This window comes from Thermobia domestica, chromosome 7 (assembly GCF_964235325.1).
Source record: "Thermobia domestica chromosome 7, izTheDome1.hap1.1, whole genome shotgun sequence".
Lineage (NCBI taxonomy): Eukaryota > Metazoa > Arthropoda > Insecta > Zygentoma > Lepismatidae > Thermobia > Thermobia domestica.
The window spans coordinates 162,118,414-162,145,261 of record NC_137460.1 but is presented as its reverse complement, the minus strand read 5'-3'; the positions used below and the strand labels follow the sequence as shown (position 1 = coordinate 162,145,261).

At 35.1% G+C, this 26,848-nt stretch overlaps 1 protein-coding gene across 6 annotated transcripts in view; it reads right to left on the bottom strand.

Annotated features, from left to right (window-relative positions):
* Positions 1 to 26,848, bottom strand: part of LOC145690544 (1-acyl-sn-glycerol-3-phosphate acyltransferase alpha-like) — a 277,314-nt gene that overhangs the window by 23,226 nt on the left and 227,240 nt on the right. For all 6 annotated transcript variants that reach the window (XM_081765526.1, XM_081765523.1, XM_081765522.1 and 3 more), the window contains exon 5: positions 25,823 to 25,988. In XM_081765526.1, coding sequence (XP_081621652.1) covers positions 25,823 to 25,988 — 166 coding nt within the window. The remainder of the gene's footprint in view (positions 1 to 25,822; positions 25,989 to 26,848) is intronic.

The window sequence follows — 26,848 nt, the reverse complement described above, 5'->3', positions numbered from 1 at the left end:
TATGGTGACTACCGGCAGTGAGCTCCTTCATGCCTAAGCGCTTAGCGTACGCGCCTTTCGCCTGGAAGACCCGGGTTCGATTCCCGGCGTGAGCACATGTGGTTTCGATTCCATGTTAATCAGTAGGTCCCGTCTCATAAAGCCTCGCTGCCGAAAAGGACGTTAAACTCCAAATCAACTCAACTATCGGCAGTGTCATCACAAGAAGTAAAAATCTTATCAATAAGCTTACATTAAAAACTTCACTCTTTGATCGTTTCTCTTTTTCCTCTTTTTAAATACAGAACAATCAAAGTAATGCTATTCTCAAAGGACATGTGCCTGAGGGCCTAAGGTGTTTACTGAATCTTAAGTATGAGGAAAAAGAAAACAGACTGAAAAACGTGGAATTTATTTACTAGTATAATGGAGATTCTTTTAAAGCTAACCTTAGACTCCCTGTCGCCAAGGATGTTTAAACGTTACTCAAGCGTAACTCCAAGACCATCAGAATTGAAGAAGATGAAATACAGATACAAAAGGTAACCGATAAAGAAAAGAGAAACATAGAAATGGTACTCATCATAACAAAAATATGTCTACTTACACAAAAATGTTCTGCAGAATTTCAATACGTTTCATATCGCTAAAAGCAAGGAACAAAACCCTTTGGGTTCGAGAGAGAACTGGTATTCAGTGGAACCAGTTTTATCTTAACAATCTCAAGCAGGTACGACATACGTGGGTATTTCGAGTAACGCTAATCCCTTGGTGACTGTAACCACAGTACCAAAATGCAGAATGTTCCAGTGAGTAACGTTATTCAGCGTAACATAATTCAGAGCGTACCATTTTAAAAGTTACACTGACCAATAACGTTATTAACTAGGTGCAGAAATGGGTTACAAAATAGTAACCATAACAGATAACAAATTGTAAATATTGCACATTTCGTTAAGTTATCCACCCTTGCTTGCATCTCTATTTATCTGTTCGAACCGGAAGTAGTGAAAATCTACCATTTTTTGTTTGCGACACTGATCGCATAATGGATAAAATGAATATAAAAAGCTATAAGCAGGTTTTTTTATATGGATTCAATATCCGAAAAACATGTTACATCTTAATCTTACTCGTCTATGGCAACTAGTAGTAGTTATAGATATACTACTTCAAGTTTGAATATTGAATTTGTATGGTTTGGAAGTCTATTGTAGTTTCACATTATGAAATAAAACTCACTTGTATATATATATATATATATATACAGTTTATTTAAAAGGATATCCGGGAAGCATTTGGCTACAAGATGAGCTGAGAAATTAACACTTATGTGAAATTAAGTGATTGTGCATTTGCCATAAAAGTGAAGGTTCGCTTCGTGGGCTGCACAATGCTAATTTTCCGTTTCTTGATGACATTAGGGATTCCGTACTTAATAAAAAGCTCCATATTGATATATTGAAGGTAAGGTACCATCTTAAGCAATCCGTAGAATGCCGAAGTTAGTACCTTTCTTTTAAAAGAAATATAATTGTCATTTACTTTTCCTCTACTTTCCTTTTCGTTATCATACGTGATGTTATATACAGTTTTTATTTTTATTTGATGTCCATATAAAACAGTAAAACAATGAAATATTTCCTATTTCCATTGCTGACGAAAACGGTATGTGAAAATTGTCAAAATTGCTACGAACAAGGGAAAATACAAAACGCATATATATCGGGTGTTGCAAAATAAGTTTTACAACTCTTGGGAGATGACTCCTGTCACTGAGACAAGAAAAAAAGTTCTCTTGAACTTTCGGCTATCGGACATAGTTTCAGATCTACAAGGTGCCGAAAGCGTGGGAAAATGACTTTCGGAGGCCAATAGTTCGGAAACTATCCAACGTAAAGAGGGCGGGTAAAAAATTCACTGAAGAAGTCATACCTGCTGTATTGAATTTTGCATGTTTCACAATCCTACCATGCACGCGCAAGGGATTTCCCAAAGGAACGTAGGGAGTCCCGGATAATCGGCCAAATGAAAATTGGTCTAAATGGATAAGAATTGATAGGGTTTCTACCAGGTAAAACTAATTCGTTTGTATTAAGTCGATATCTGGAACAAATACCAAGTGGCGGACACCTTCATGCCTGTTGTGTGTGGTTGCATACGGATGCTAGCCAACAGTGAAATTCTGAGTATTTAGTGTAGCGAATTTGTACTCAAATGCTCTAGAAAGACATCTGGAGTGTCGGTAGAGCACAACAGATGAAGCAGGATGATTCTCATGTGTGGAAACACATAACGAAAAATGCCCAGAAATACACTCATACTCAGTAAACGTGAGTTCAAAGCGTCGGAAATGTAAGGATTAGCGTCAAGAACATGAAAGCCAATTCACCAATAATATTCTCTCAAACCGACGCAATATGATGTACACGGTTGCATACCAATAAGGATGCAACAACTGAGGCCAAGTTGAAATTATGTAAGAGGACTTACTAAGAAACTGGGTAAACTAAATGAATGTCTCTAGAGGGATCGCATGATCGATATTGAAATGCGGCCAATTTGTGTATTGATATCGGCATGTAGCTAATGGACAAATGTCAACATGTCCCACTACAGATGGGACACCGTCCCACGTGGGAAAAATAGGAAAATAACTACTCGGGTCTTGAATTTGAGGCCGTGGGCTCCCAGTAAAATTGGAAACTGCGACTACGCGAGCGCTCTAGCCCTGAGGCTCGAGGGAGCCTGACTTTCTCCGTGCTCATTTCTTTGAGGAGTACCCACTTGTTTGGCAAGTGCTCTTGTACAGCCTCCCGACATGCTTGTGTGTTTCATTTTGTTACTCCTACTGCACAGTTGTAAACAATCAGAGTTTTAAGACATTTCTTCCTACTTCTCATGTCATTTTATTTTCCATATGTATGGTGTTTCAGCTGTAGTGTTACATATGCAAAATTGGTTCATTTTCGTCTTTGTCTTGGCATGTGCACTAAGTGTAAGATACGAATTTTCTGGAGGTATTTTCCCATATTTCGAGTACATCATATGGGACATGATACAAGTTTGTTATTTTCACGATCTATCAGAATTTGAACCATGGATGAAGAGATTTCTTTTCATATGTGTCGACTGTGGGACAATGTCCCAAACAAAGAGGGACATTGATACAATCGTGTTCTAGTTACGTTCTACCAAAAAGTGCACCAGATGTAACAGCACAATGTACAACGTTATTCTCCTAGTTTTCGCACGTGAGACGGTGTCGCAGCAGTAGTGAGACATGTTGACATTTGTCCATTAGCTACATGCCGATATCAATACACACATTGCCCACATTTCAATATCGATCATGCGATCCCACTAGTAACATTCATTTAGTTTACTCAGTTTCTTAGTGAGTCCTCTTACACAATTCAACTTGGCTTCAGTTGTTGCATCCTTATTGGTATGCAACCGTGCACATCATATTGCTTCGGTTTGAGAGAATATTATTGGTGAATTGGCTTTCATGTTCTTGACGCTAATCCTTACATTTCCGACGCTTTGAACTCACGTTTACTGAGTGCATTTCTGGGCATTTTTCGTTATGTGTTTCCACACATGTGGATCATCCTGCTTCATCTGTTGTGCTCTACCGACACTCCAGATGTCTTTCTAGAGCATTTGAGTACAAATTCGCTACACTTAGTACTCAGAACTTCACTATTGGCCAGCATCCGTACCTGGCGATTACGCAACCACACACAACAGGCATGAAGGTGTCCGCCATTTTGTATTTGTTCCAGATACCGACTTAACACAAACGAATTATTTTTACCTGGTAGAAACCCTACCAATTTTCATTTGGCCGATTATCCGGGACTCCCTACGTTCCTTTGGGGAATCCCTTGCGCGTGCATGGTAGGATTGTGAAACATGCAAAATTCAATACAGCAGGTATGACTTCTTCAGTGAATTTTTTACCCGCACTCTTTACGTTGGATAGTTTCCGAACTATTGGCCTCCGAAAGTCATTTTCCCACGCTTTCGGCACCTTGTAGATCTGAAACTATGTCCGATAGCCGAAAGTTCAAGAGAACTTTTTTTCTTGTCTCAGTGGCAGGAGTCACCTCCCAAGGGTTGTAACACTTATTTTGCAACATATATATATATATATATATTAACCACATAACACTTAAAAATTACTATAAGCACTTTCTCTGAATACTTCATCAGTTTCCTTCACTTTAAATGTGCTGCATTAATGAGTAGTACTCACAGCGTGTTATAAGTGTGGATTTGTGTGTGCAGTACACCACATTGGAAACATCGTCAGTTTTCCAAATGGGGAAGTTGTAGTGTGCGGTTATTTGGAGCAAATGCACCTAAAACTGCCAGCTTGTTATGTGCACCAAGAACGACAGTGTTCATCTTATCGGCAGCATATAAAACTCGCATCAAAGACAGCACAAAAGGGAATATTGGACAGAAATCGATCTTAAGTGAAAGAGATTGCCGAACATTGAAGAGGATTGTCACAAAGAACAGTACAGATAAAGTGCCACAACTACTACAGAATTCAACAACATCTGAAACGATCTATTTGTACAATAACAATTTCTACCATGGCTGTATAATCCGAACATGCGCAATCGGTTTACGATTTGAAAACCTCTGATTATTGGCGCCAAAAGCGCGAGAAGATGACAAAATTCCTAATATTACACCACTTGCTGGTTGCAACAGAATAATGGATGAGTCATCGTTATCTTGGTTTCCGGCAATAGATCGGGTTAATTTATAACTGACTTCCAAAGAGGTAAATACTCCAGACTCTCTACCTTTTATTGTTAGATACTGGTATAGTGTGGATGTGAGATGGAATCTTAAATATTCCTTTATTCCTATTGTTACTCTCAAAAAAGAATTAAGGACACAGTACGACAGTGGTAAAGCCCTAACCTTTTGTGTGAGGTATCGCTATATCACAGCTGACTTTAATTTACTATAGAGTTTATCAATTTTGTTTGCTCGATATTGTATTATATGTATGTATATCGTCACTATACAACATATAATATTCTCTTTTTTGTAGAGCAACTAAACAAATGAAGGCTTATAATGTCCATAGTTAGACACACCATTAATCACTCTAACAGCCCTCTTTTCTCTTTTATAACAGGAACACTCATTTATGTAACTGATACATAAATACATATTACTCCCAGTTACATATTACTCCCAAAAATATTAAACCATATGTCAATGTAGCTTGGGAAAATTAGAAATATGTAGTTAATTACTTGTCACTGTAACTCTAGGGTTGCCAGACGTCCCGGTTTTTCGGGGCAATCCCGGTTTTCAATGAAATAATTAACTGTCCCGAAAACGGCTTTCGGGACGCCTGTTTGTCCCGGTTTTTGTTTTTCAGATTGAAAAAGAAATTCAACTTGCGAGAACCAGTATGTCTCAACTAAAAATGGAAGGTTTTTGCAAGATTTGTATAGCCAATTAATTTAACTAAACAAACAAGGAGCTTGAAAATCACATTCATTCTTTTGTCCTATAGGTTGTTTAACTTCCAGACGAGGAAAAACGGATTTTAAAAAATATTCGCGAGGGGGCATATGTTATAACAATAACTTCCTGAATAATGATATTCTTTTGTTACAATATAGCGACAGTATTACCATATTTTATATTAGTGTCTGTGTGGCTTAAGAGTGGATGATTTTACCTATTCCGAATATATTGCTTTAAACTTCCACTCTATTACATCAGATATTTCTTACAAGACGTGATTGAAAGAGATGCCGATTCCTGAGTTTAAATTTCCATGTTTATTATTATCTTCAAGCAGGGCTTACAGTGACAAAATTCACTGTTAGCTTCAGTATTTTTGTTTTGGAAATTATACTAACTGCGCCTGTATATACATTACAACCTAGCGAAAAAAAAAAAAAAAAAAAAAAAAAGAGTTCAAGAAGTTTTGAACATTACTATAGCAAGGGGAGGGGAATTTAGAACACCTCAATAATAAAACGATAACTTTTGCAATTTCCTCCTTGCTAACTGGTTAGTGTACGCGCCTTTGGCGTGTGACACTCGGGTTCCATTCCCAGAGGGAGATCATGTAGTTAAGATTCCACTTTAATCAGTAGGTCCATGTCTCATATAACCTGTCTTCTGAAAGGGGGCTAAACTCAAAATCAGATAAAGTTTGCCAACAGAAATTTACATCGGTGGAAAAATATTGGTAATAGAAAAACCCGTGTTCTTGCGAAGGGAAACGGAAACCCTTGTATTTTAAACTCTTGCTCGCTATATTAGGATCTGTTAAATACAACAAATTGGAATTCGGAATAAGGGACGCCACGCAGCTCTTCTTATATTACCTTTTTACATTATTTATACGCCCCTTGCAGGACTACATTTGTGTTAACTGTGTATAGAATGAACTGGAAAATTGTGAATAGTAACCTGGAAAATAAAGGTAATTAATTAATTCTGACCAAAAGAGTAGGAATCTTTACTTTATATATAACCTGAGATTGGTGACACGGTTTTTCGTTTACAAAATCTGACAACCCTATTGTAACTCCTAAGCTTCGTAACAGACATATTGTTCTTGATAACATACAATCGGCTCCCACGTTAATTTACCACCTAATATATACCAAGAAATTCTATATTATCCATATCGCTGTTGGGATAATCTTTAAGAGTAAATAAATGATTAACTTTACTTTTATTTAAAAAAAAATAATCAAACTATTCTGTGGCTTGCCACAGTGTAACTCCACTTGGTTTCTCTAGTTCTGTTAGATTATTAGCTGTGTTCAGAAAAGTGTATTATCAATATACAAGATAGATTTTTATTTATGTAGTTATTTATTATTGGAATTCAACGTCCGATAATTATGCACCAAGGCTAAGGGAGATGGTGAGATGAGATGGATGATAATGATGGAATGAAGAAAAGTAGAAGGACCCTGAGTAGAAACAGTAGTATCCACGCGTACGATGTTTGTTTACTACGAAGCCCACTTGGCGGGAACTGAGATCGAATCTAAGATCGATTTATCTCCAGTATTTAAAGATAGCTCAATTATCATTAAAATAAAATTATAGATCAGGAAGAAAAAGTACAAAGCGAAACTTATAAAAGCTAAAATGTATTATAATCAAAATTGTATCGAAAAGCTACAATTAAGAGCAAAGAGGCTTGGAAAATAATTAACAAGTTTGAGAGTATTAAGAGAAACAATATTTTGCGGATACATTGAATACCTTTTTCTGTAACTTGAATTGAAGAAATTAAAATGAATAGTAAACACACTATTGATAATAGTCAGGATTATATACATATTCCTTATCCGTATATATTCATATTCCACTATGGGACTTCATAAGACATCGAGTAGTTCATAAATTTAAATCATCTACCAGCAGAGATGTATATGACCCATCAAATGACCTTTTTAAAAAGGTTATTAATTATATTGCCTGTCCACTCACAATCTGCAATAATGTATGTCATATGGAAGATATATTTCCAAATTCACTGCAAATATCTAAGGTTGTACGGATCTTTTTTTTAAAAAAAGTTTTCAATTATCGTCCAATATCTTTAATACTAATTTTATTGAGGTAGTAGTAAAGGAACAAGCTGTTAACTACTTAACTAACTAACTAACTCTATGGCCTATGGAACCCGGAGGTTCAGTGCCGCGTTCACAAAAGCTCTCCACTGACTTCTATCCTTAGCTAATTGCATCCAGTTTCTACTTTGTATTTCTATCTCTGCAAGATCCATCTTAATATTGTCCTCCCATCTGCGCCTAGGTCTTCCTAATGGTCGTTTTCCTATGGGTCTACCAGTCAAGACTTTGAAAGCGTTTCTACTTTCTTCCATTCTAGCTACATGACCTGCCCACCTAAGCCTCCTAGACTTGACGACCCTAACAATGTTGGGTAAACCGTATAAGCTATGTAGTTCCTCGTTATGAAGCTTCCGCCATTCCCCATTCTCGTTCCTCTTGGGTCCAAATATTCTTCTCAGGATCCTGTTCTCAAATACTTTCAGTCTATGTTCTTCCCTCAGAGTAAGCGACCATGTTTCACAACCATATAGAACAACAGGCATGATTATCGTTTTATATATTTTAAGCTTCAAATTCCTCGACAGAATTCGCGACGACAAGAGATTTTGAACCGAGTAGTAACACGAATTCCCTGCTTTTAGTCGACATTTAATTTCTTCGTGAATATGATTTTCGTCTGTTAATATTGATCCTAAATATTTGAAAGTATCCACTTTATCAAAAGCATTATTTAATATTTTAACGCCTCCACAATTTGGCGTATTACGGTCCCGACGCACTTCCATGTATTTAGTTTTTTCTGCATTTACTTCTAAACCCATGTCCCTGCAAGCGTTTAATAAGATCTCTGCATTTATTTCTACTGTTCTCCTATCATCCCCTATTAAATTTACATCATCAGCATATGCCATAATCTGGTGAATGCCGTTCAACTCTAGGCCCTGGTTGCTATCTTTGATTTTCCTTATGGCGTATTCCAGCACGAAGTTAAATAATAATGGCGACAACGCATCTCCTTGTTTCAGGCCATTTTCGACGTGGAAGCTCGTGGACAAAAATTTCCTACCCGGACTTTACTTTGGGATTCACTTAAACATATCTTAATTAATCTAATTAGCTTTCTCGGTATTCCAAGTTCTGTAAGAACGTTGTATAATGTTTCTCTCCTAACCGAGTCGTAAGCCTTTCTAAAATCAATAAATAGTTGATGTACCGGGGTATTGTATTCCCACTTCTTTTCGAGTATTTGGCGAATGGTAAATATTTGGTCGATAGTTGATCGATTTCGTCTAAATCCGCACTGATAATCTCCAATAATTTCATCTGCGTATGGGGTCAATCTTGCTAACAGAATATTTGAAAGGATTTTATAGGATGTTGACAGAAGAGAAATGCCTCGATAATTATTACAGTCAGTTTTGTCGCCTTTCTTGTGAATTGGAACAATGATTGATTCTTTCCACTCTTGTGGCAATTCTTCCTTGTTCCAGATAAGGAGAATGAGTTTGTGTATCTTGTTCCACAATTTTTCGCCTCCAGCTAAAATTAACTCAGCCGGAATTTCATCTACACCCGGAGATTTGTGGTTCTTTAATTTCTTTATAGCGATTTCTACTTCTATTCGTTTGGGTTCTGGAATATATGGTTCTGCGGTGTGTATCTCCTTTTCTCCACGCACATTAGTTTTTGGCTGCGTATTCAGCAAATCGTCAAAGAAATCTTTCCATCTATTTAAGAGGCTATCCGTATCGGTGAGAACTGTTCCGTCAGATTTCTTTAATATATAAGCACGAGGTTGATAGCCTTTCTTAAATTCGCTGATCCCCTTATACATGTCCCGAATATTTATATTTTTACTACTATCTTCAAGTTCCTTAATTTTAGCTTTCAAAAAATCCCGTTTCTTTGTTCTAAAAGTTTTGGAAGTTTCCCGCCTGATATCTGCGAAATTTTGTGTAGTTGTTTCATTCGGATTTTGTAGCCACCGTAATTTTGCCTGTTTTCTCTTCTCTGCTAGTTTAATGCATTCTTGGTCGAACCATGGTTTGTTCCTACGTATTTCCGCGTGTCCCAATTTTTCTATTGCTGAACTTTTAATGCTATCTCTAATTTCAATCCAAGCATCCTCAACATTAGTGCACTCCGAGTCTTCTAAAACCGCGAATCTATTCGAAACTTCAATCTGGTATTCCTCTCTTACCTGGCTCTCTTCTAATTTCTTTAAATTAAATCTCTCCGTTTTCGGACATTGAATATTACCTTTATTCAACGATAATCTCTCCCGTATTATCGCTACTACCAGGTAGTGATCAGTGTCACAATCAGCCCCTCTAAACGACCGGACGTCAATTATGCTAGATTGTCTTCTTCTATCTACTAAAACGTGATCAATTTGATTATGTGTTTTTCCGTCTGGTTATGTCCAAGTGTATTTATGAACGTCGCGATGTGGAAATTTTGTGTTCTTCACGATTAGGTTTTTGGATGTTGCAAAGTTCACGAGTCTAACACCGTTGTCATTACTTTCCTTATGCAAACTTTCGTTCCCTATAATCGGTTTGAAAATATCCTCTCGTCCTACCTTCGCATTGAAATCCCCTAATAGAATCTTCATATGGTATCGCGGGAGTTGGTCAAATATCCGTTCCACTTCTTCGTAAAAACTGTCTTTTATATCGTCACCCTTATCTTCAGTTGGAGCATGTACATTTAAAACAATAATATCACACCACCGCCCCTTAAGAGTAAGAAAAGAAAGTCTGTCAGTAACAAATTCAACCCGTTTAATTGCTGGTAATATTCGTTTATGAACGAAAAACCCTGTTCCTAACTGGTGATTTTTATTTCCTTTCCCGTAAAAGAACGTAAAATTTCCGGAATTCTCAGATCCATTTCCTTCCCACCTAACTTCCTGAACTCCTACTAAGTCCATCCTGTATTTCTCTAACTCACTCGTTACAGATTTTAACGCGCCTGCCCTATAAAGACTTCTAATATTCCATGTTCCAAATCTCATGTCCATTTTCTTTTGCTGATGTCGTGCCAAGTTATCAGTCCTTGTCCGAGGCTTTTGTGAATGTTTCTGAACAAGTACCTTTTTTTACAGGATGAGGGTGTTAGCCTTACCCAAACCCCCAAGCTGGAGGACCACTCCTAGTCGTCTGTCCGCGACTGCTTATTCAGTATATTCGCAGCTAACCTCTATATCTAGAGGCCTTCTCCTCGATCCGCAACCTGAGGACGCGCCATGCCGTGGTGACAGGAACCCACGTTACACGGCTATTAACTACTTAAATGATTATAATATAATTAGTGAATGTCAGTTTGGGTTTAGAGCTAGCAAAACTATTGTAGATGCAATAGATACATTGATAAGGTATTTATAAAACATTTGAAAATACGTAAAGATTACTACTTTTTTATGATCTACGCACAGTACTTGACTATGTAGATCATAATGTTTTAATTATAACTAGCTGAACCTGCGCTCTCTACACAGCGCATCATTCGCATATGAGCATAAATATTCTTCTCATTCCTCACATCTGTACATGTCCCTTTACAGACACAAGTGAAAAAAGTTTTGATTTAAAAAAAAAAAGATCGGCAAGGCGTATCATAAAGGGGACCTCAATATCTCGCTCCGTTTGCAAAATTTGAGCCTACTTCCGGTTGGAGTTTCTAATTCATGCATGACCAGTGTTTTCTTTCTTCTTGCATGCAGTATGTAATAAGCAAATACATTACATACACAATTAATTATAATGGCAGTTATATATGGTGTTCATAGGGCAAATCACTTCAAAAATAAAGATTCATCTTAGTGGTTAGACTGGAGAAATGGTTATCGTTCCTTTTTCATTATTTGGCCATGAAATAAACGCCTAAGACATATGCAACTCCTACATACAACAGCGTTGTGTTGGAATGTATAACGCATAGGATATAATGCCTTTTTTTTTAAATTTCAACGTTTCCATGTGTACCCTAAAAAATGTAAGAAAGAAATAACGGCCATGTTTTTTAAATATTCAATTAGAACTGGACAATCTACGCAAAATTTCCAATCAATCAGTGAAAACGTCATCTTTCTAGAGCCTGTAGTTTCCGAGATCTCATTGTCGAAAGGATTGACCACAAACATATAAACATCCACAACATATAGTTTTAAAATACTCGGAAGATGGAAGCACAATTCATGTGCATTGATTTTAGAGAAGGCTTATTAAAATACAAAGGCTTTGAACAACAATTTTATAGCATAAACTTTATGAAAAAGATCTAGTTAACTGATTTATTTAAAGTACTCGTACTTAAAATGTTTGTCTCTGTTAAACGTGAAATCACACACAACCATAAATGAAAGATTTGAAAGGCATAGTTATACGTTGGAGCTCGGGCGTTTTTAATTGCTATTGTAGCATTTTAATAGATAGATGTTAAAAGGCTATGGATTTGAGTATAAGAGTTTGAAATTCTTCAAGACATATTTAGAAGGCCGAACACAGAGTGCCTGTGTAAATGGAAAGTACTCACAAATGCTGAACTAAAATATAGTGTATCTCAGAGCTCTGTTCTAGCTCAAATTTCAATATTAAAATATAATTCGGTAACGTTTTTAAGGACACATTTACTAACTTGCTCCTGTATAAGAATAAACATTACAAAAATATATAATATCTTAGAGTTCTATAATAATGTATATCTAGGAATACTTACGATCGTAATTGTTTAATAAAAGTGAACGATTGTAATCTAGTTGATCGTTAGACAGTATAGCAGTATGACAAACAAAAGTCTTATCGTTCAATTTTCAGAGAACTAAACCCAGGTCTCTCATTTGAATATGGTTGCTCTCCCACTTAGGTAATTGATACATTAATGCCTTTCAGCTCTGCTCCATGTAATTACGAGGAAACGAAAATAAAAATTAAAAAATTATTATTTTACATTTGACTGATTGCAGATATAATACAATAGTGGAATAATGAAAATTTCTAGATGATGGAAAGAAGAGGGCTGAAATTTCGATATTCTATTTGGCTGGCAGCTGTCTTCTTTTATTCTGCCTTTAAAACGTCAGAGACATTTTATTTACAATGCCCACAAAATAATTGGTGGACTTGGTAAAATTATTTTCAGACCCATATAGTTAAGTAACGTTTGCTGAAGATATCCTAGTTCAATGACAAAGGACTAATGTGCAGAAAATTGGGATTCGGTTCGTCGACACTCCAGCTATAAGATATCCTTGCATTTCACACTCTTCCATGTGAACTGTACTGGATGAAAACAAGATAAGTTATTATTAGTATAATTTTAATCTGGTATATCCCCGGTTCGATTCCCGGTGGGAATACTCGTTCAGAGAGATGTGTTTTTTTTTTAAGACCAGCCACCCTGAGTGAGTTTTTTTCTGAGTTTTCCTCATTCACACCAGGCAAAAAATGAAATGAAATATTTGAGTTTTACGTCCCACGGTTATGCCGGTTAGGCTAAAGGAGACGGTGATGATGAGTAATGAATGAAATGGTGGAATAAAGAAAGTGGGAGGAAACGGGAGAACCCCGAGAAAACCCAAGCACACGGTGTTTGTCCACCACAAAGTTCACTTGGCGGGGGCTGGGATCGAACCCGGGACCCCAAGCACCAGAGGTGAACGCTCTACCACTGAGCCACCGCGGCCCCTCACACCAGGTAAATACCAGGGTGGTGCCTAACATAATGATCCCATACCACTTCCTTCCTTCCCCATTATCCATTTCTTCCTTCTCAATTTCTCGGTAGTGTGATCTCCGAGGGACGTTATCATTTATGCGTGACGGGCTAAAATATCCATATATGCCGAAAGCCCGGAAATATAATTCCTAATTCGTTAATCTGGTTTAAAAAAAAATAAATTTTCACATAAAATTTGCAGTCGATTTCATTCCATGAGGTTCCTGAGAGCTCCTAAAGAAATTGGTACTCGGAAAGTCATTACTGAGGAACAGCTTCAACTAGATGAAGAATCAGTTAAACAAACAGTAACTCAAGAAAATCAATCACGGACATTAGAAATATTTACAAGATTATCCAAAACTAAAAAATTCAGTGTTGTCTCACAAACTCATCAATAATTTCTATTTTAAGCATTAAAGGGACGACTGAATAAATCTTATATGTTGCTATGCAAATTTGGAAGAGTGCAAAATGTTTAGCTAAAACCTTTTATAAATCCTAATGATCAATAACAGCTTCAATTACGCCCCTCAATGCTTTCCAATGGATGCCTACGGGAAAAATAAGTGCTCTGTTTTCTGAAGAACGTTATACGTAAGACATTTTAGCGAACTCATCCAATCTTCGGACTTTATTGCGTTTATCCATTGATGGTACATTCGCAGTGTGCAGTGCGTGTGAATCGCTGAAATTGAATCACATACTTTCATACTTCAGGTAGCTTTTATTGCTGAACTGCAAACAACATGGTCACTGTCTTGTGTTTGCTACTCTAAGTAAAATTTTCCCAAGGAAACCCCATCAAAAAGAAAACACTGTTTTTTTTTTCGGATATGAGCCATCTAAAAAGAAAAAAAAAACACTTGAAAAACTAACAGGATTTTTGAGCTTATTATTATTGGTACACTGGCAGAATTTATAATTTTCCCTAGGGTTTAAGAATATATGGTCAGAATTAGTAAATTTACTATTGGCAAACACCGCTTCTTTTCAGTTGTCCTGTTCTCTCCTCTCTCCTTTGCTCAGCACACAAGCTTATAACACAAACAAACAGAATTAGAAGGAATGAAGTGTGTTTTAAGGCACAAAAGCACATACAATTGTTATGCAAGTTGCCGGTAGTAGGTAGTATTCTTTTTCATTATGTATGCCTTCCTTAAACGTATTACATGAAGACATACTCACGCAGAAGTACGATCCTACACATAGTTTGGCCAAAGAAGGAAAAGACAGCCTTTTCTTCTTAATTATTTGTAGTAAGGAAATTGCTATCTATACCTTTTTCTTTTCTACATTGGAGTGATTTAAAATACATACACACATACGTACATCACACTCTCGTAATGTCAGTGCCCAATATTTCAAATGGAATCGACACGAAAAATGCATGTCTCTCTCAGGCCCGTGCTGGGGTAGTGATGAGGGCGGTGGACAAGTCTACTAAAAGGACGCCCAAACAAACAGATATTATATATATATATACATACATATATACACTTTGAAAGAAAGTATGGGTGTCATTTTATATCAAAATCATCACCAAATTTGTTTTAGTATTAACGTAAATAGCTAATTTGTGGAAACCTCGAATCGAAATTCTGTTTACTAGAGAAATACTTGTTATTTCCTGTAATAACATTTCTGTCAAATAAAAAGAAGCTAAATATATCAAGGTTCAGTGGCGCGTTTACAAAAGCTCTCCATTGATTTCTGTCCTTAGCCAACTGGACCCAGTTTCTACTTTATATTCGAATCTGTGCGAGAACCATTTTAATATTGTCCTCCCATCTGCGCCTCGGTCTTCCTAATGGTCGTTTTCCTATTTGGATTTCCACTTAAAACTTTGAAAGCGTTTCTATTTTCTTCCAATCTGGCTACATGACCTGCCCATTTGAGCCTCCTAGACTTGATGGGCCTTATGCAGAGTCGTTCTGACGGATCATTAGCGCTATACTAAAGAGTTCGACTAACATTTGTTTCCTGCGGTAGTCAGGCCTTTAGTATGATCTAATCATATGTCAAAACGACTCTGCATAAGGTGGGATAACCCTAACAATGTTTGGTAAATGTATAAATTATGCACTTCCTCGTTATGAAGTTTTCGCCATTCCCCATTCCTGTTCCTCTTGGAGTACGAATATTGGTCTAAGAATCTTGTTTTCAAATACTTTCAGACTGCGATTTTCCCTCAGAGTCAGTGACCATGTTTCGCAACCATACAGCACTACAAGCATGATTATCGTTTTATATTTTAAGCTACAAATTCCTCAACAGAATTCGCGACAACAAAATATTTTTAACTAAATAATAACACGAAATTTCTGCTTTCAGTTGACATCAAATTTCTTAGTGATTATAGTTTTGGTCTGTTAATAATGATCCTGATATTTGAAGGTATCCACTTTGTCGAAAGTAAATATTATTTGGTATTTTAACGCAACCATACAATATAATATTACGATCCCGACAAATTTCCATGTTTTTGGTTTTCTTTGCATTTACTTCTAACCCCATATCCCCTCAAGCGTTAATTAAGATTTCTGTATTCCTTTCTGTTGTTCTATCATCCCCTATTAAATTTACATCATCAGCATACGCCATAACCTGGTAAATATAATACAGCTCTAAGACCTGATTGCTGTCTTTGATTTTCCTTATAGTGTTCTCAGTACAAAGTTAAGTAATAATGGCGACAACGCATCTCTTTGTTTCAGTCCATTCTCGACGTGAAAGCTCGTGGACAAAAATTTTCCTACCCGGACTTTACTTTGGGATTTATTTAAACACGTCTTAATTATTGCATCTTTTTCGGTATTCCAAATTCTGTAAGCATGTACAATGTTTCCCTCCTACCCGAGTCTAAAGTCAATAATTGATATGCCAGGATATTGCATTCCCATTTCTTTTCAAGTATTAGTCGAATATCGATAGTTGATCGATTTTACCTAAATCCGCTCTGATAATCTCCAATAATTTCATCAGTGTACGGAGTCAATCTTGCTAATAGAATGTTTAAGAGATGTCTCAATAATTATTATAATCAATTTTGGTGCTTCTCTTCTGAACAGGGGCAATGATTCTTTTCACTCTTGTGGTAATTCCTCCTTGTTTCAGATAAGGAGAATGAGTTTGTGTATCTTGATCTATAATTTTTCCCCTCCACTAAAATTAACTCAGCCAGAATTTTGTGTACACCCGGAGATGTGTGTTTCTTTAATTTTTTTAATAGCGATTTCTGTTTCTGTCTGGTTAGGTTCTGGAATATACGGTTATGCTGTATGCATTTCACTTTCTCCACGAACATTAGTTTTTTGCTATGTGTTAAGTAAATCGTCAAATAAATCTTTCAATCTATTTAAGATGCTATCCTGATCAGTGAGAACTGTTCCGTTGGCTTTCTTTAATGTATAAGCACGACGCTGATAGCCTTTCTTAAGGTCGTTGATGCATTTATGCATGTCCCGAATGTTTTTGTTTTTACTACTATCTTCAAGTTAATTAATTTAGCTTTCAAAACCCGCGTTTCTTTGTTCTAAAGTTTTGGAAGATTTCCGCCAGATGACAATGAAATTTTACGTGGTTATTTCGTTCGGATTTTGTAGCCAACGCTGTTTCTTTTGTTTTCTCTTCTCTGCTACTTTAGCGCATTCCTGGTTGAACAATGATTTGTTCCCACGTATTTGTGCGTGCTCCAATATTTCTTTTCCTGAAACTTTAATGATATCTCTAATTTCAATAAAGTATCCTGAATACTAGTGCATTCTGAACCTTTTAAAACCGAGAATCTATTCGACACTTCAATCTGGCTCCCCTCTCAACTGACGCTCCTCCAATTTATTTAAATTAAACTGCTCCGTTTTCAGATATTGAATATTTCCTTTATTCAACGACAGTTTCTCTCTATTATCGCTGCTACCAGATGGTAATCAGTATCACAATCAGCTCCTCTGAACGACTGAACATCAGTTGTGCTAGGCTGTTTTCTTCTGTCTACTAAAACGTGATCAGTTTGATTATGTTTTTCCATCTGATGAAGTCCAAGTATATTTATGAATGTCGCGATGTGGGAATTCTGTAATCTTCACGATAAGGTTTCTGGATGCTGCAAAGTTCACGAGTCTAACGCCGTTGTCACAACCTTCCTTATGCAGACATTTATTCCCTATAATCGGTTTGAAAATACTCTCTCGTCCTATCTTCGCACTGAAATCGTCTAACAGAATTTTCAATAGTATTGCGGGAGATGATCAAATACCCGTTCTATTCTTTCGTAAAAACTGTCTTTTTTTTTATCGTCATCCTTATTTTCTGTTGGGATATGTGCATTTAAAACAATAATATTATACCACCGACCCTTAAGAGAGGTAAAAGAAAATCTATTATTAACAAATTCAACCCATGTAATTGCTGATATTATTCCTTTGTGAACGAAAAGCCCTGCTCCTAGTTGGTAATTTTTAATTCGTTCCCCGTAAAAGAGTGCAAAATTTCCCGACTTGATTCCTCTATTTCCTTCTCATCTAACTTCCTGATATCCCACTCGGTCTATCCTTTATTTCAAAACTCATTCGTTACAAATTTTAACGCGCCTTTCCTATAGAGACTTCTTATATTCCATGTTCTATATCTCATGTCGATTTTACTTTGCGAAGTTCGTGCCAAGTTATCAATTCTGATCCGAGGATTCTGCGAATATATCTAAACAAGCCTCTTTTTACAGGATGAGATTGTTAGCCCCACACCAAATTCCCAAGCTGGAGGATCGCCCCTTGTTGTCTGTCCGCGACTGCTTATTCAGTGTATTCGCAGCTAACCTCTGTATCTAGAGGCCTTCTCCTTGATCCACAACCTGAGGACGCGCCATGCCGTGGTGACAGGAAGATCACATTTCACGGAAATATAGCTATATTTTAGAAATACAATAGGTACTGATTAATCTGAACACTGCTTTAAAACACATAGGAACAATCAATATTCTCGGATATATGGATGCATATTAAGACTGTAAAAGCTTCGATGCCGTGAAAATCGTAAATTATAGACTAGTGTCAATGTAGTATTTCATGAATGCATCGTACGTTTGACTATCCGAACTATCTTGATGTATCACATTGTTTCGCTTTATACCTACATAACTTTATAATATTTTTGCAAGTGATTACACACTTTACCTGTTCTCTGCCAATAGCAACTGTATGAATTTATAATATAAAACTGAAATGCAAAAGAATAAAAAAAAAAATTAAAAATATAATGTGATATTTCGCAGGGCACCTTATGTAAAGGACGCCTTGTATCCTTTACAGGTTCTTTATTAACAGTCACTATTTGAATTTATTATAAAAAGCTGGTATACAGGGTAACTAAAACCACTTATCTATAATATGATGTTTCGTAGGGCGCCTTATGTGAAGGGGGTGGTGGTGGTGGTGGTGGTGGTGGTAGTAGTAGTAGTGGTAGTAGTAGTAGTAGTCGTAGTAGCAATAATAATAATAATTACTACTACTACCACTACTACTACTACTTATTATTATTATTATTATTATTATTATTATTATTATTATTATTATTATTATTATTATCCCTAACGTTACAGCTAAGAACTATAGTCTATCACTCGAATTCAAGTTGAGTTCTTTGTGGTAAGCAGATTGACCCAGCACGATTATTATTGGAATTTTAAGATCTACCAGAAGGATTTCATTGAGTGATGTGTAGTTAATACATTGACCCAACATTGATTGTTACTGGGGTTTCTAGGGCTACCAGATGGATTTAGTTAAATGATATGTAGTTATTTTTGCTATTCTAATCGTCCTATATTAATGGTTAAATAACAAACTTATGGTTAATTAATTAACTAATTGTTAATTAATTAACATCAGATTTTCGAAAAGGAAGAAGTCAGCTAGAACAACCAAATTTGGTACCGATATATCTTCAAACAATCTAATCACGTACGAAACCATTTAGTCAATTTTCGGCAAAAGAAATTGGACAGGATCAAAATGCATGCATAAAAGAAGAGGATAAATGCTCGGAACGATGAATATTAGTGATGGTGGATTGGAGTTTAGCATCCCTTTCAGTAGCAAGGCTACATGAGATGTGAACCTACAGCTATCGGGGCATCCAAACTACATGAACTGTCGCTGAAAAGTCTCCCACGCCAAAAGCGCATACGCTAGCTATATATTTATGAGGGAGCTTCCGATGGATATTTGCATTAAATTAATAGCTTTCGGGATCCCCGAGATAAATAATGATACTTACGTCCCCGTTGACGTCCAAGTTTAAGTGGGAGCTCCCATGGTTAAGTGGGAACTTGAAAAGTAACGTCCAAAATGACTATATTAGTGTCGAATCCATAATTTCCGGGATCCCTAAGCTGTTTTGTGACAGTCACCATCACATTTAAGTCGAAGTTCAGGCAAGAAGGAACATGTCAGCTGACGCGGGAATTGGCAGGGAATCTTTACAAATTATTTATTTAAGAGGGACAACGCCGAATGAGTTACTCTTCGTTATTTATTTCACTCATATTGACAGGGAACGCCGAAGGCATTGGTCTTCGTTATATATATATATATATATATATATATATATATATATATATATATATATATATATTCACATGCAATACCAAAGACGTTGCTCTTCCGTATTTATTTGTTTCACTCATTTCTTTCTTCTTGTTTTTCTATTTTCTTCTTCAGGAAGATCAGCAGGGGTCAAAATGTATGCATAAAAGGAAGAATAAATGTCCGGGACGATGGATATTAGTGTTAAGTCCATAGTCTTCGGGGTCGCTGAGATGAATAGCAACGCCGTTAAGTCCGACTTTAACCCTCATCGTCATCGGCGGAGGGGAGAACGAAAAGTACTAAAATTAAAATTTCTGGACTTTCGGTATCTATGGTCATGTTAGCTTGTCACGCATGAGGGATGACGTCCCTCGGCGATCACACTTTCCAGGGGACTGGGAAGGAAGGAAGCATCCTGAGACCATTATGTACCTTTCCGGCATGAGGAAAACTCACTCATGATTGCCGACCTGAAGAAGATGTTACACTTCTTCGACCAAGTGTCCTCACAACATATCTAAAATGACCGATATTAGTGTCGAATCCATAATTTTCATCGCAATGGGAACAAATAGCCTCGATGTCGATGTGCCCATTAAACCTCATTCAATTAATTATAATTTTAATGGCACTGAAATGAATAGTAACACTTCCGACGCCTTTCAAATTCAAGTTCAGCCCCCATCGTTATCAGGGGTAGAGCTAAAAATAACATGTTCAAAATGACCGATATTAATGTTGAATCCATAGTTTTTGGGATCTACAAGCTGATTGGTGATAGTCCTGGTTGCATTTAAGCCCAAGTTTCGGGAAAAAGGGACATGAGGTCCGGGATTTAATACAGATAACATCGTAGGGCTTGCTCTTCTTTCTTTCTTTCTTTATTTCTTTCTTTATTTATTTATTTCGCTCATTTCTTTACTATCAAATATGATATATTGCATAAACCTTACCTTCCCCATGCATAGAATAGATATTTCAGCTAGTATGTAAATAAGAAAGTGAGAAAATTCAGAGGAAACTAAATCAAAATTACCAACGAGGGTCATACCCAGAGTTATAAGAATACGAAACTAGAAAGCATCCACCTCTTTAATTGCTGAAGAAAAAGGCAGATCACTTGCAATTAAATATATTTTTTCTTGTTGACATTCTTTATAACAATTTGATGAAGGTAAGTCGTTGATAATACAATATGACAAACCCAATGCAAAACATTTAAAAAATCGTAAACGGCCAGGGAGGAAGGGATATAGAAGGCACAACTTGTATATTCTAGCTGAAAGAGAAATACAACGCTACCCAATATGGTACCTATTTTGCAGTATCTTCAGTGTGTTCCTACTCCTGAGCTAGTGCACTGTAATGTATTTTGCGATGGAAAATATCTGTTTCTACCAGTGTACCACCAAGCAGTATCATATTGTAAGTTTCTATCATAGGATTTTTCTATGGGAATAAGGGATCGATTTTTATATTTTTTCTCATTCAAATCGATATCTGTCTGTCTCATCATCACGAAAAAATGACTGAATCATTTGAAACGTATTTTTGAATATAGTATTTGGGGTGAGCACTTTTTTATTCGTGTTACTTCCATTAAAATGCGTATCCAAAGGTGGAGGAGGGGGTTAATATGTATGCCAAATATATAGTATCTCAATTAACTCATATGTAACGAAGATGAAATCTGGTATATAAACTCTTATTAAAAGTAAGTGGACATGTGTCTCAGTCTTTTAGAAAATATTGTTTTTAAAGGAATAAGGACTCAATTTAAGAAGGGCGCAATTTCTTTAATATTATTCTCAATATATAAAATAATCCAAATAAATCTTTAAAATATTTTCCACAAACCTATTCTTCTCATGCAAAGAAAGAGCGTTTCAACTAGCATCTAACTGAGTTCATTAAGAGAAAAGGGAAGGAACATTAAAATGCAAAATTGGTAAAATGCCAAAATAAGTATCATCAAATACATCCAGTTTGCAGATCTTCATAAGACATCTAAATATTTCACCCTACTATTCGACAGATATCAAATAAAAATATGTTATAACACATAGTTCCAGGTCCTACGCATAAGACTTACAAGTTCTTGAGGATTGAGAAATGCAAAGTCGATATTATAGTTTAGGAAAAAGAAATAAAATTACAACATTTACAGTGAATACTCTAATCACGAAGATAAAATACTTAAAGCGAAATAGAATTTAATATTTTAGTTATTCCTTTGTTTCTTTGTTTAATACAAATTAATTCAATTTTCACTTGTAATATTCTTGTAATACCCTTTGCTTTTATCCTGATAATGAACACAGACTGCATCCAAAATATATCGACTAGAAGCTTTAACAGTGTTGTGGAATGCAGTTAAGATGGTTCAATCTCATTCTCTTTGTTTAATACTGGCCTTTCGCACTGAACTACTGTTAAAATAGGTTCTATTTCCGTTAACGAAAAGTATGACTAGAACTCATTTGTGGAACAATATATATTTGACTACATTCTACTTTATACCTGACTTATTGTGCTTGTGTTAAGTTTAAATATCTCCCTGTGCATGTTTCTTTACACCTTCTTTATTACAATAAACTTACTGTGTTTTATTTTTAAGCTTTCATAAATTTTGCACATTATCCTCTTATGATTTTTCTCGAAGGTGAATATAGATTTTATTCATGGTAACTATTACATAGGAACAATAAATTAATTAAATTTTGACATTGGAATTAGTTCAAGCAAAAAATGACCTAATTAGAATAACAACAGATTGTAATTAACCCTTAAGAACGCTCGCAGTGTATATATATATATATATATATATATATATATATTTTTTTTTTTTTTTTTTTTTTTTTTTTGCCGTATACATAATACACGTTGCTACTACAAGATAAGTTATTTTTTGAGTTAACCAGAACTCACCTATTTCCATGTAGAATTGTCTGACCGGGACTTTATGCTATATTTCTTTCTCACACATTACTTATAGTTGAGCCGTTATGCCTGGTTGATAAGATTGTCACTCCTGAAACATTTTAGTCACCCCTGCCCCAATTCTTATAACTTTTTCCCAACTTCTCTAATTATTTTCATAGGATATAAAAAAGTATGAAAGGAGATTAACAGACGAGGAAATTAAAGCAATTTTAGAACCTTTAGCTGAAGATCATGTAGAAAATAGTGATCAATTCAGAACGCAAAAAGTCACTTGAGTTGGAAGCTGAAAATAATTCAGCTTTGACGAGAGGCTCTAAAGATGATATTCCTTCGGCCCTACGACTACAAATCTATAAAGGAAAAAATGTCATACAATCTGGAAGAAACAACCACCATCAAATCTGATAGAATGAACGCCGAATCGAAATATTATAACTGAGCAGAATCAATAAGATTATAGAATCGCAAATTTAAGTGATAAAACGTGTTTACATAAAATAAAGAGTGATTACATAGGCATGAAACTATATATCTAAAGAAATGGGACGGAATATGTGTGCGCGTGCAATGTGTGTAATCAAGCATGTCTATCTATCCTTCATTTGAATTCTGATAGTATTATTCTAATTTGAGGAAGTTACTTGAATTTTACTCGTTGAAATAGTGTACTTGATTGCTGTTTATTTTTTCTCATTGAACTTTTAATAAAATATCCTAGGAATTCTCAAGTTTCTTTAAAAGTTACCCTTGCGCCTCTCTATTAATTAATTATTTACAAGTATAATGTCAATAATGATGTTATACAGACAAGGCCAAGGATGCTTCCTAGCTTACTGGTATTCAACTATAGCTATAGCAATAACTTGGTGCATTATAAACACTGAATCACCTTTTCTAGAATCTTTTTTTATTCATCCACAAAGAACAACTGAATTTTATAATAAATTTATTCTCATTTTATCACAATAAATCATCCTTTCAAATCACCAATACATCAAACTATGAGAATACATCACATTTGACTATAATCCTCGAAACACAAAACCGATTCTACATTTTATGCTACTATCACAGACTCAACTGAAACAACTCCACATCAAAAGTACAACATAAAATATTTTCTGCCCCAGCTATCTTAACACTTCCTTGAATCACATCCAATTGTACTTAATGGGATATACTAGCAAAAATATTAAATATTACATTTCACCCGACTTTGATGTTACAATTTGTTCTCGAGTTTTGGTTGTTTTTGTACTTTTCGACAATTTTTTAGCTGATTGTAGCGCTGAAAGAGAGCATTTCTACAGGTTGGTCCACACTTATTGGGTTATCTTGGTATCAGGAACCATCTCTTAAAAGTTGTTGGTGTTGTTTAGAAACACCCTGTGTGTGTATATATAAGCTAATAGCTGCTCATGAAAATTTAATTCACTGTATCAGGTAATCAGAACAGAACACACACAACTAATCATACGGTTTGTTTTAAGCTTATCTTAATGAATATTACTTGATGTAGTAGAATTGACTAACTCATTTGATTAATTAACGCATTAGTAGATATTCAATTTACATACATTTTAGAGAGTACATCACCTTTTAGAGAGTAATACCTTGCGTTTATTCAGTTCAATCGTGTTACTGGAGCTGAAGTTAAAAAGCCTATTTCTCATAGAAATGTGTAAAAATTGAATAATACCGGTGTGGCAGTTCTACACAAAAAAATACATTTATTCATAATAAATATTTATATTCTAATAATGAATTATGGAAACAATAACACTATTTTTTCTAGATAATTTCCAGACGAATATTAAATACTAGTTAAAGTATAATGTAAATTATCTTACATTTGAAAATTTTCATCTATTATTTTAAATCAAATCAAGGAATGATTTATTTCTCATGTCAGCTAAAGCTTAAATGAATCATAAATAGTGTGATTGATTTGTGTTTATATCCCTTGTCAGTAGCAAGGCTATATAAGATGAGACATACAGTCTAAAGTGGGATTTGAACTGCTGCAGTGTCTTCGATTCTCTTTTACATGGAATCGAATACACACCAAACCAGGGATAACGCCTGATACGTAGTTTGAGTTATAAATAAAATGGTAACTGGTGAAAACTTTCTTCTAACATACTTAGTCTCTCATAAATAATTTTGTTAACATTGATAAGGCTAATAAAATTAACTTGTCATGATTCTTAGTTTGTAGAATGCAATTTTAATATATAGTAAATTTTAATTTTAATGGATTAAGTTTATTTTACTTATTAAAGAATATTTTTTTATTATAATCAGTTAATTATATAAGGGATTAATTTCAAAAGATTAATTTTAAAATTATATTTCCAATGGTGGCTAACAACAATTTATCCTAAAGTTTTCTGAAATGTGATTTTTTAAAAAATAGCAAGGATTTCACAGTTTTCGAATCTTTATTATTAGTATTTCTAAATGAAGTACTATTTCAATCTAGCATGAAAATACAAAAAGAAAAACAGGTTTTAACTCAAAAACACTTCAAAATGATCACTTCACACCGTTCTCACATTTTTATCTACTTTTTCTTTGTTTCTTTCTTCCAAATACTACGCTACTTACTGGTTCCGAACACAGCATAAAGTAGTTTTTATGAGTGACATGAAATATATTTTCTTGTGGAGGTGGCTACATAAATAAGAAAACACAGTATGTGTCAATTATGGCACACTTTCAGACAAGAATTAACTCGAGTTGTATACGTAAGGCAAATGTTATTAGCGAAATGAAATTATTTTTTTTCAGTTTTACGTCCCACAGTTATACTGTGTAGGTTAAAGGAAACTGATGGTAGTGATGGAATGAAGAAAGGAAACAGGAGAACTCAGAATTCCCACACACGATGTTTGTTCATCACAAAGATTAGTGAATAAGAGAATCGGATAAATAAATAAATAAAAAAAAAACTTTTATCTGCGAAATACAGTAATTAAAATATAAAATTATTGATAGATTAAAACTTACCACTTCCAAAAAACTTTCTTTTTGGATTCAGAAAATAGTAAGGTGAAAACACAACAGGAACTATGGGAACCTGACACGCAATTGCTACTCTAAAGGCTCCTTTCTTAAATGGTAGAAACGGGCGATTTAGATTTCTTGTTCCCTCAGGAAATATCCACAGCTTAACCTAGGAAAACAAAATTACATTTTATACTACTGTATATAAAGTAAACAACATATGTTTGTTATCTAAACTTATTCGACATTACGGCAAGAATATACTTCGTTTGCTTTACCTTTTTCAATAATATTTTTAAAAAAAATTAAATTTTCGAAATTGTTTGCATCGTTATCACCATTATCCTATTTTGTTCCCGTTCCAACTAGCCATGAACAAAACATCTGCTTTCTTCATCTAATTCTTTTATCTTCATTCCTGGTTTTGAACATTCTTGCCTGTGTCAATATGCTCCATAACAATTTAATTTTGCTTGCTTGTATCCGATTCAACCTCCGCTCTGTCATTGCTTGTATTTCTACCCCAAATATTACGGTAGTTGTATGTATCGCAGATTATTATTATTATTATTATTATTATTATTATTATTATTATTATTATTATTATTATTATTATTATTATTATTATTATTATCTGTATATACTTATGCCAGAGACTCATGTTCCTTTCCCATTCTATTCGTTAGCTCCTTAAGAATTCTTCCGTCTGCTGTTATTACTGTTCCTAAGTACTTGTAGCTGTTCACTTCTTTTCTTGCTCCTCACCTTAACTCTAGTTTTCTTTCGAGGTTTTCATCGCTATTTCTAGCACCTGTATCTTTTCTTTTCTACTCGTTAATCTAAGTTTTATCTTTACTATTTATTTGTGTATGTGATTGTAATTTTGTATTCATCCTTTTCTTGTATTTCCTCTTTACCATCATCGTGTGAAGATAATTTTGTTTGTTGGACTTACCTCATCATTTCTCTATTCAAAAATGTGTCATATTTAAGAATGTATAACAAACCAAAAAAAATCAAAACTTTGGC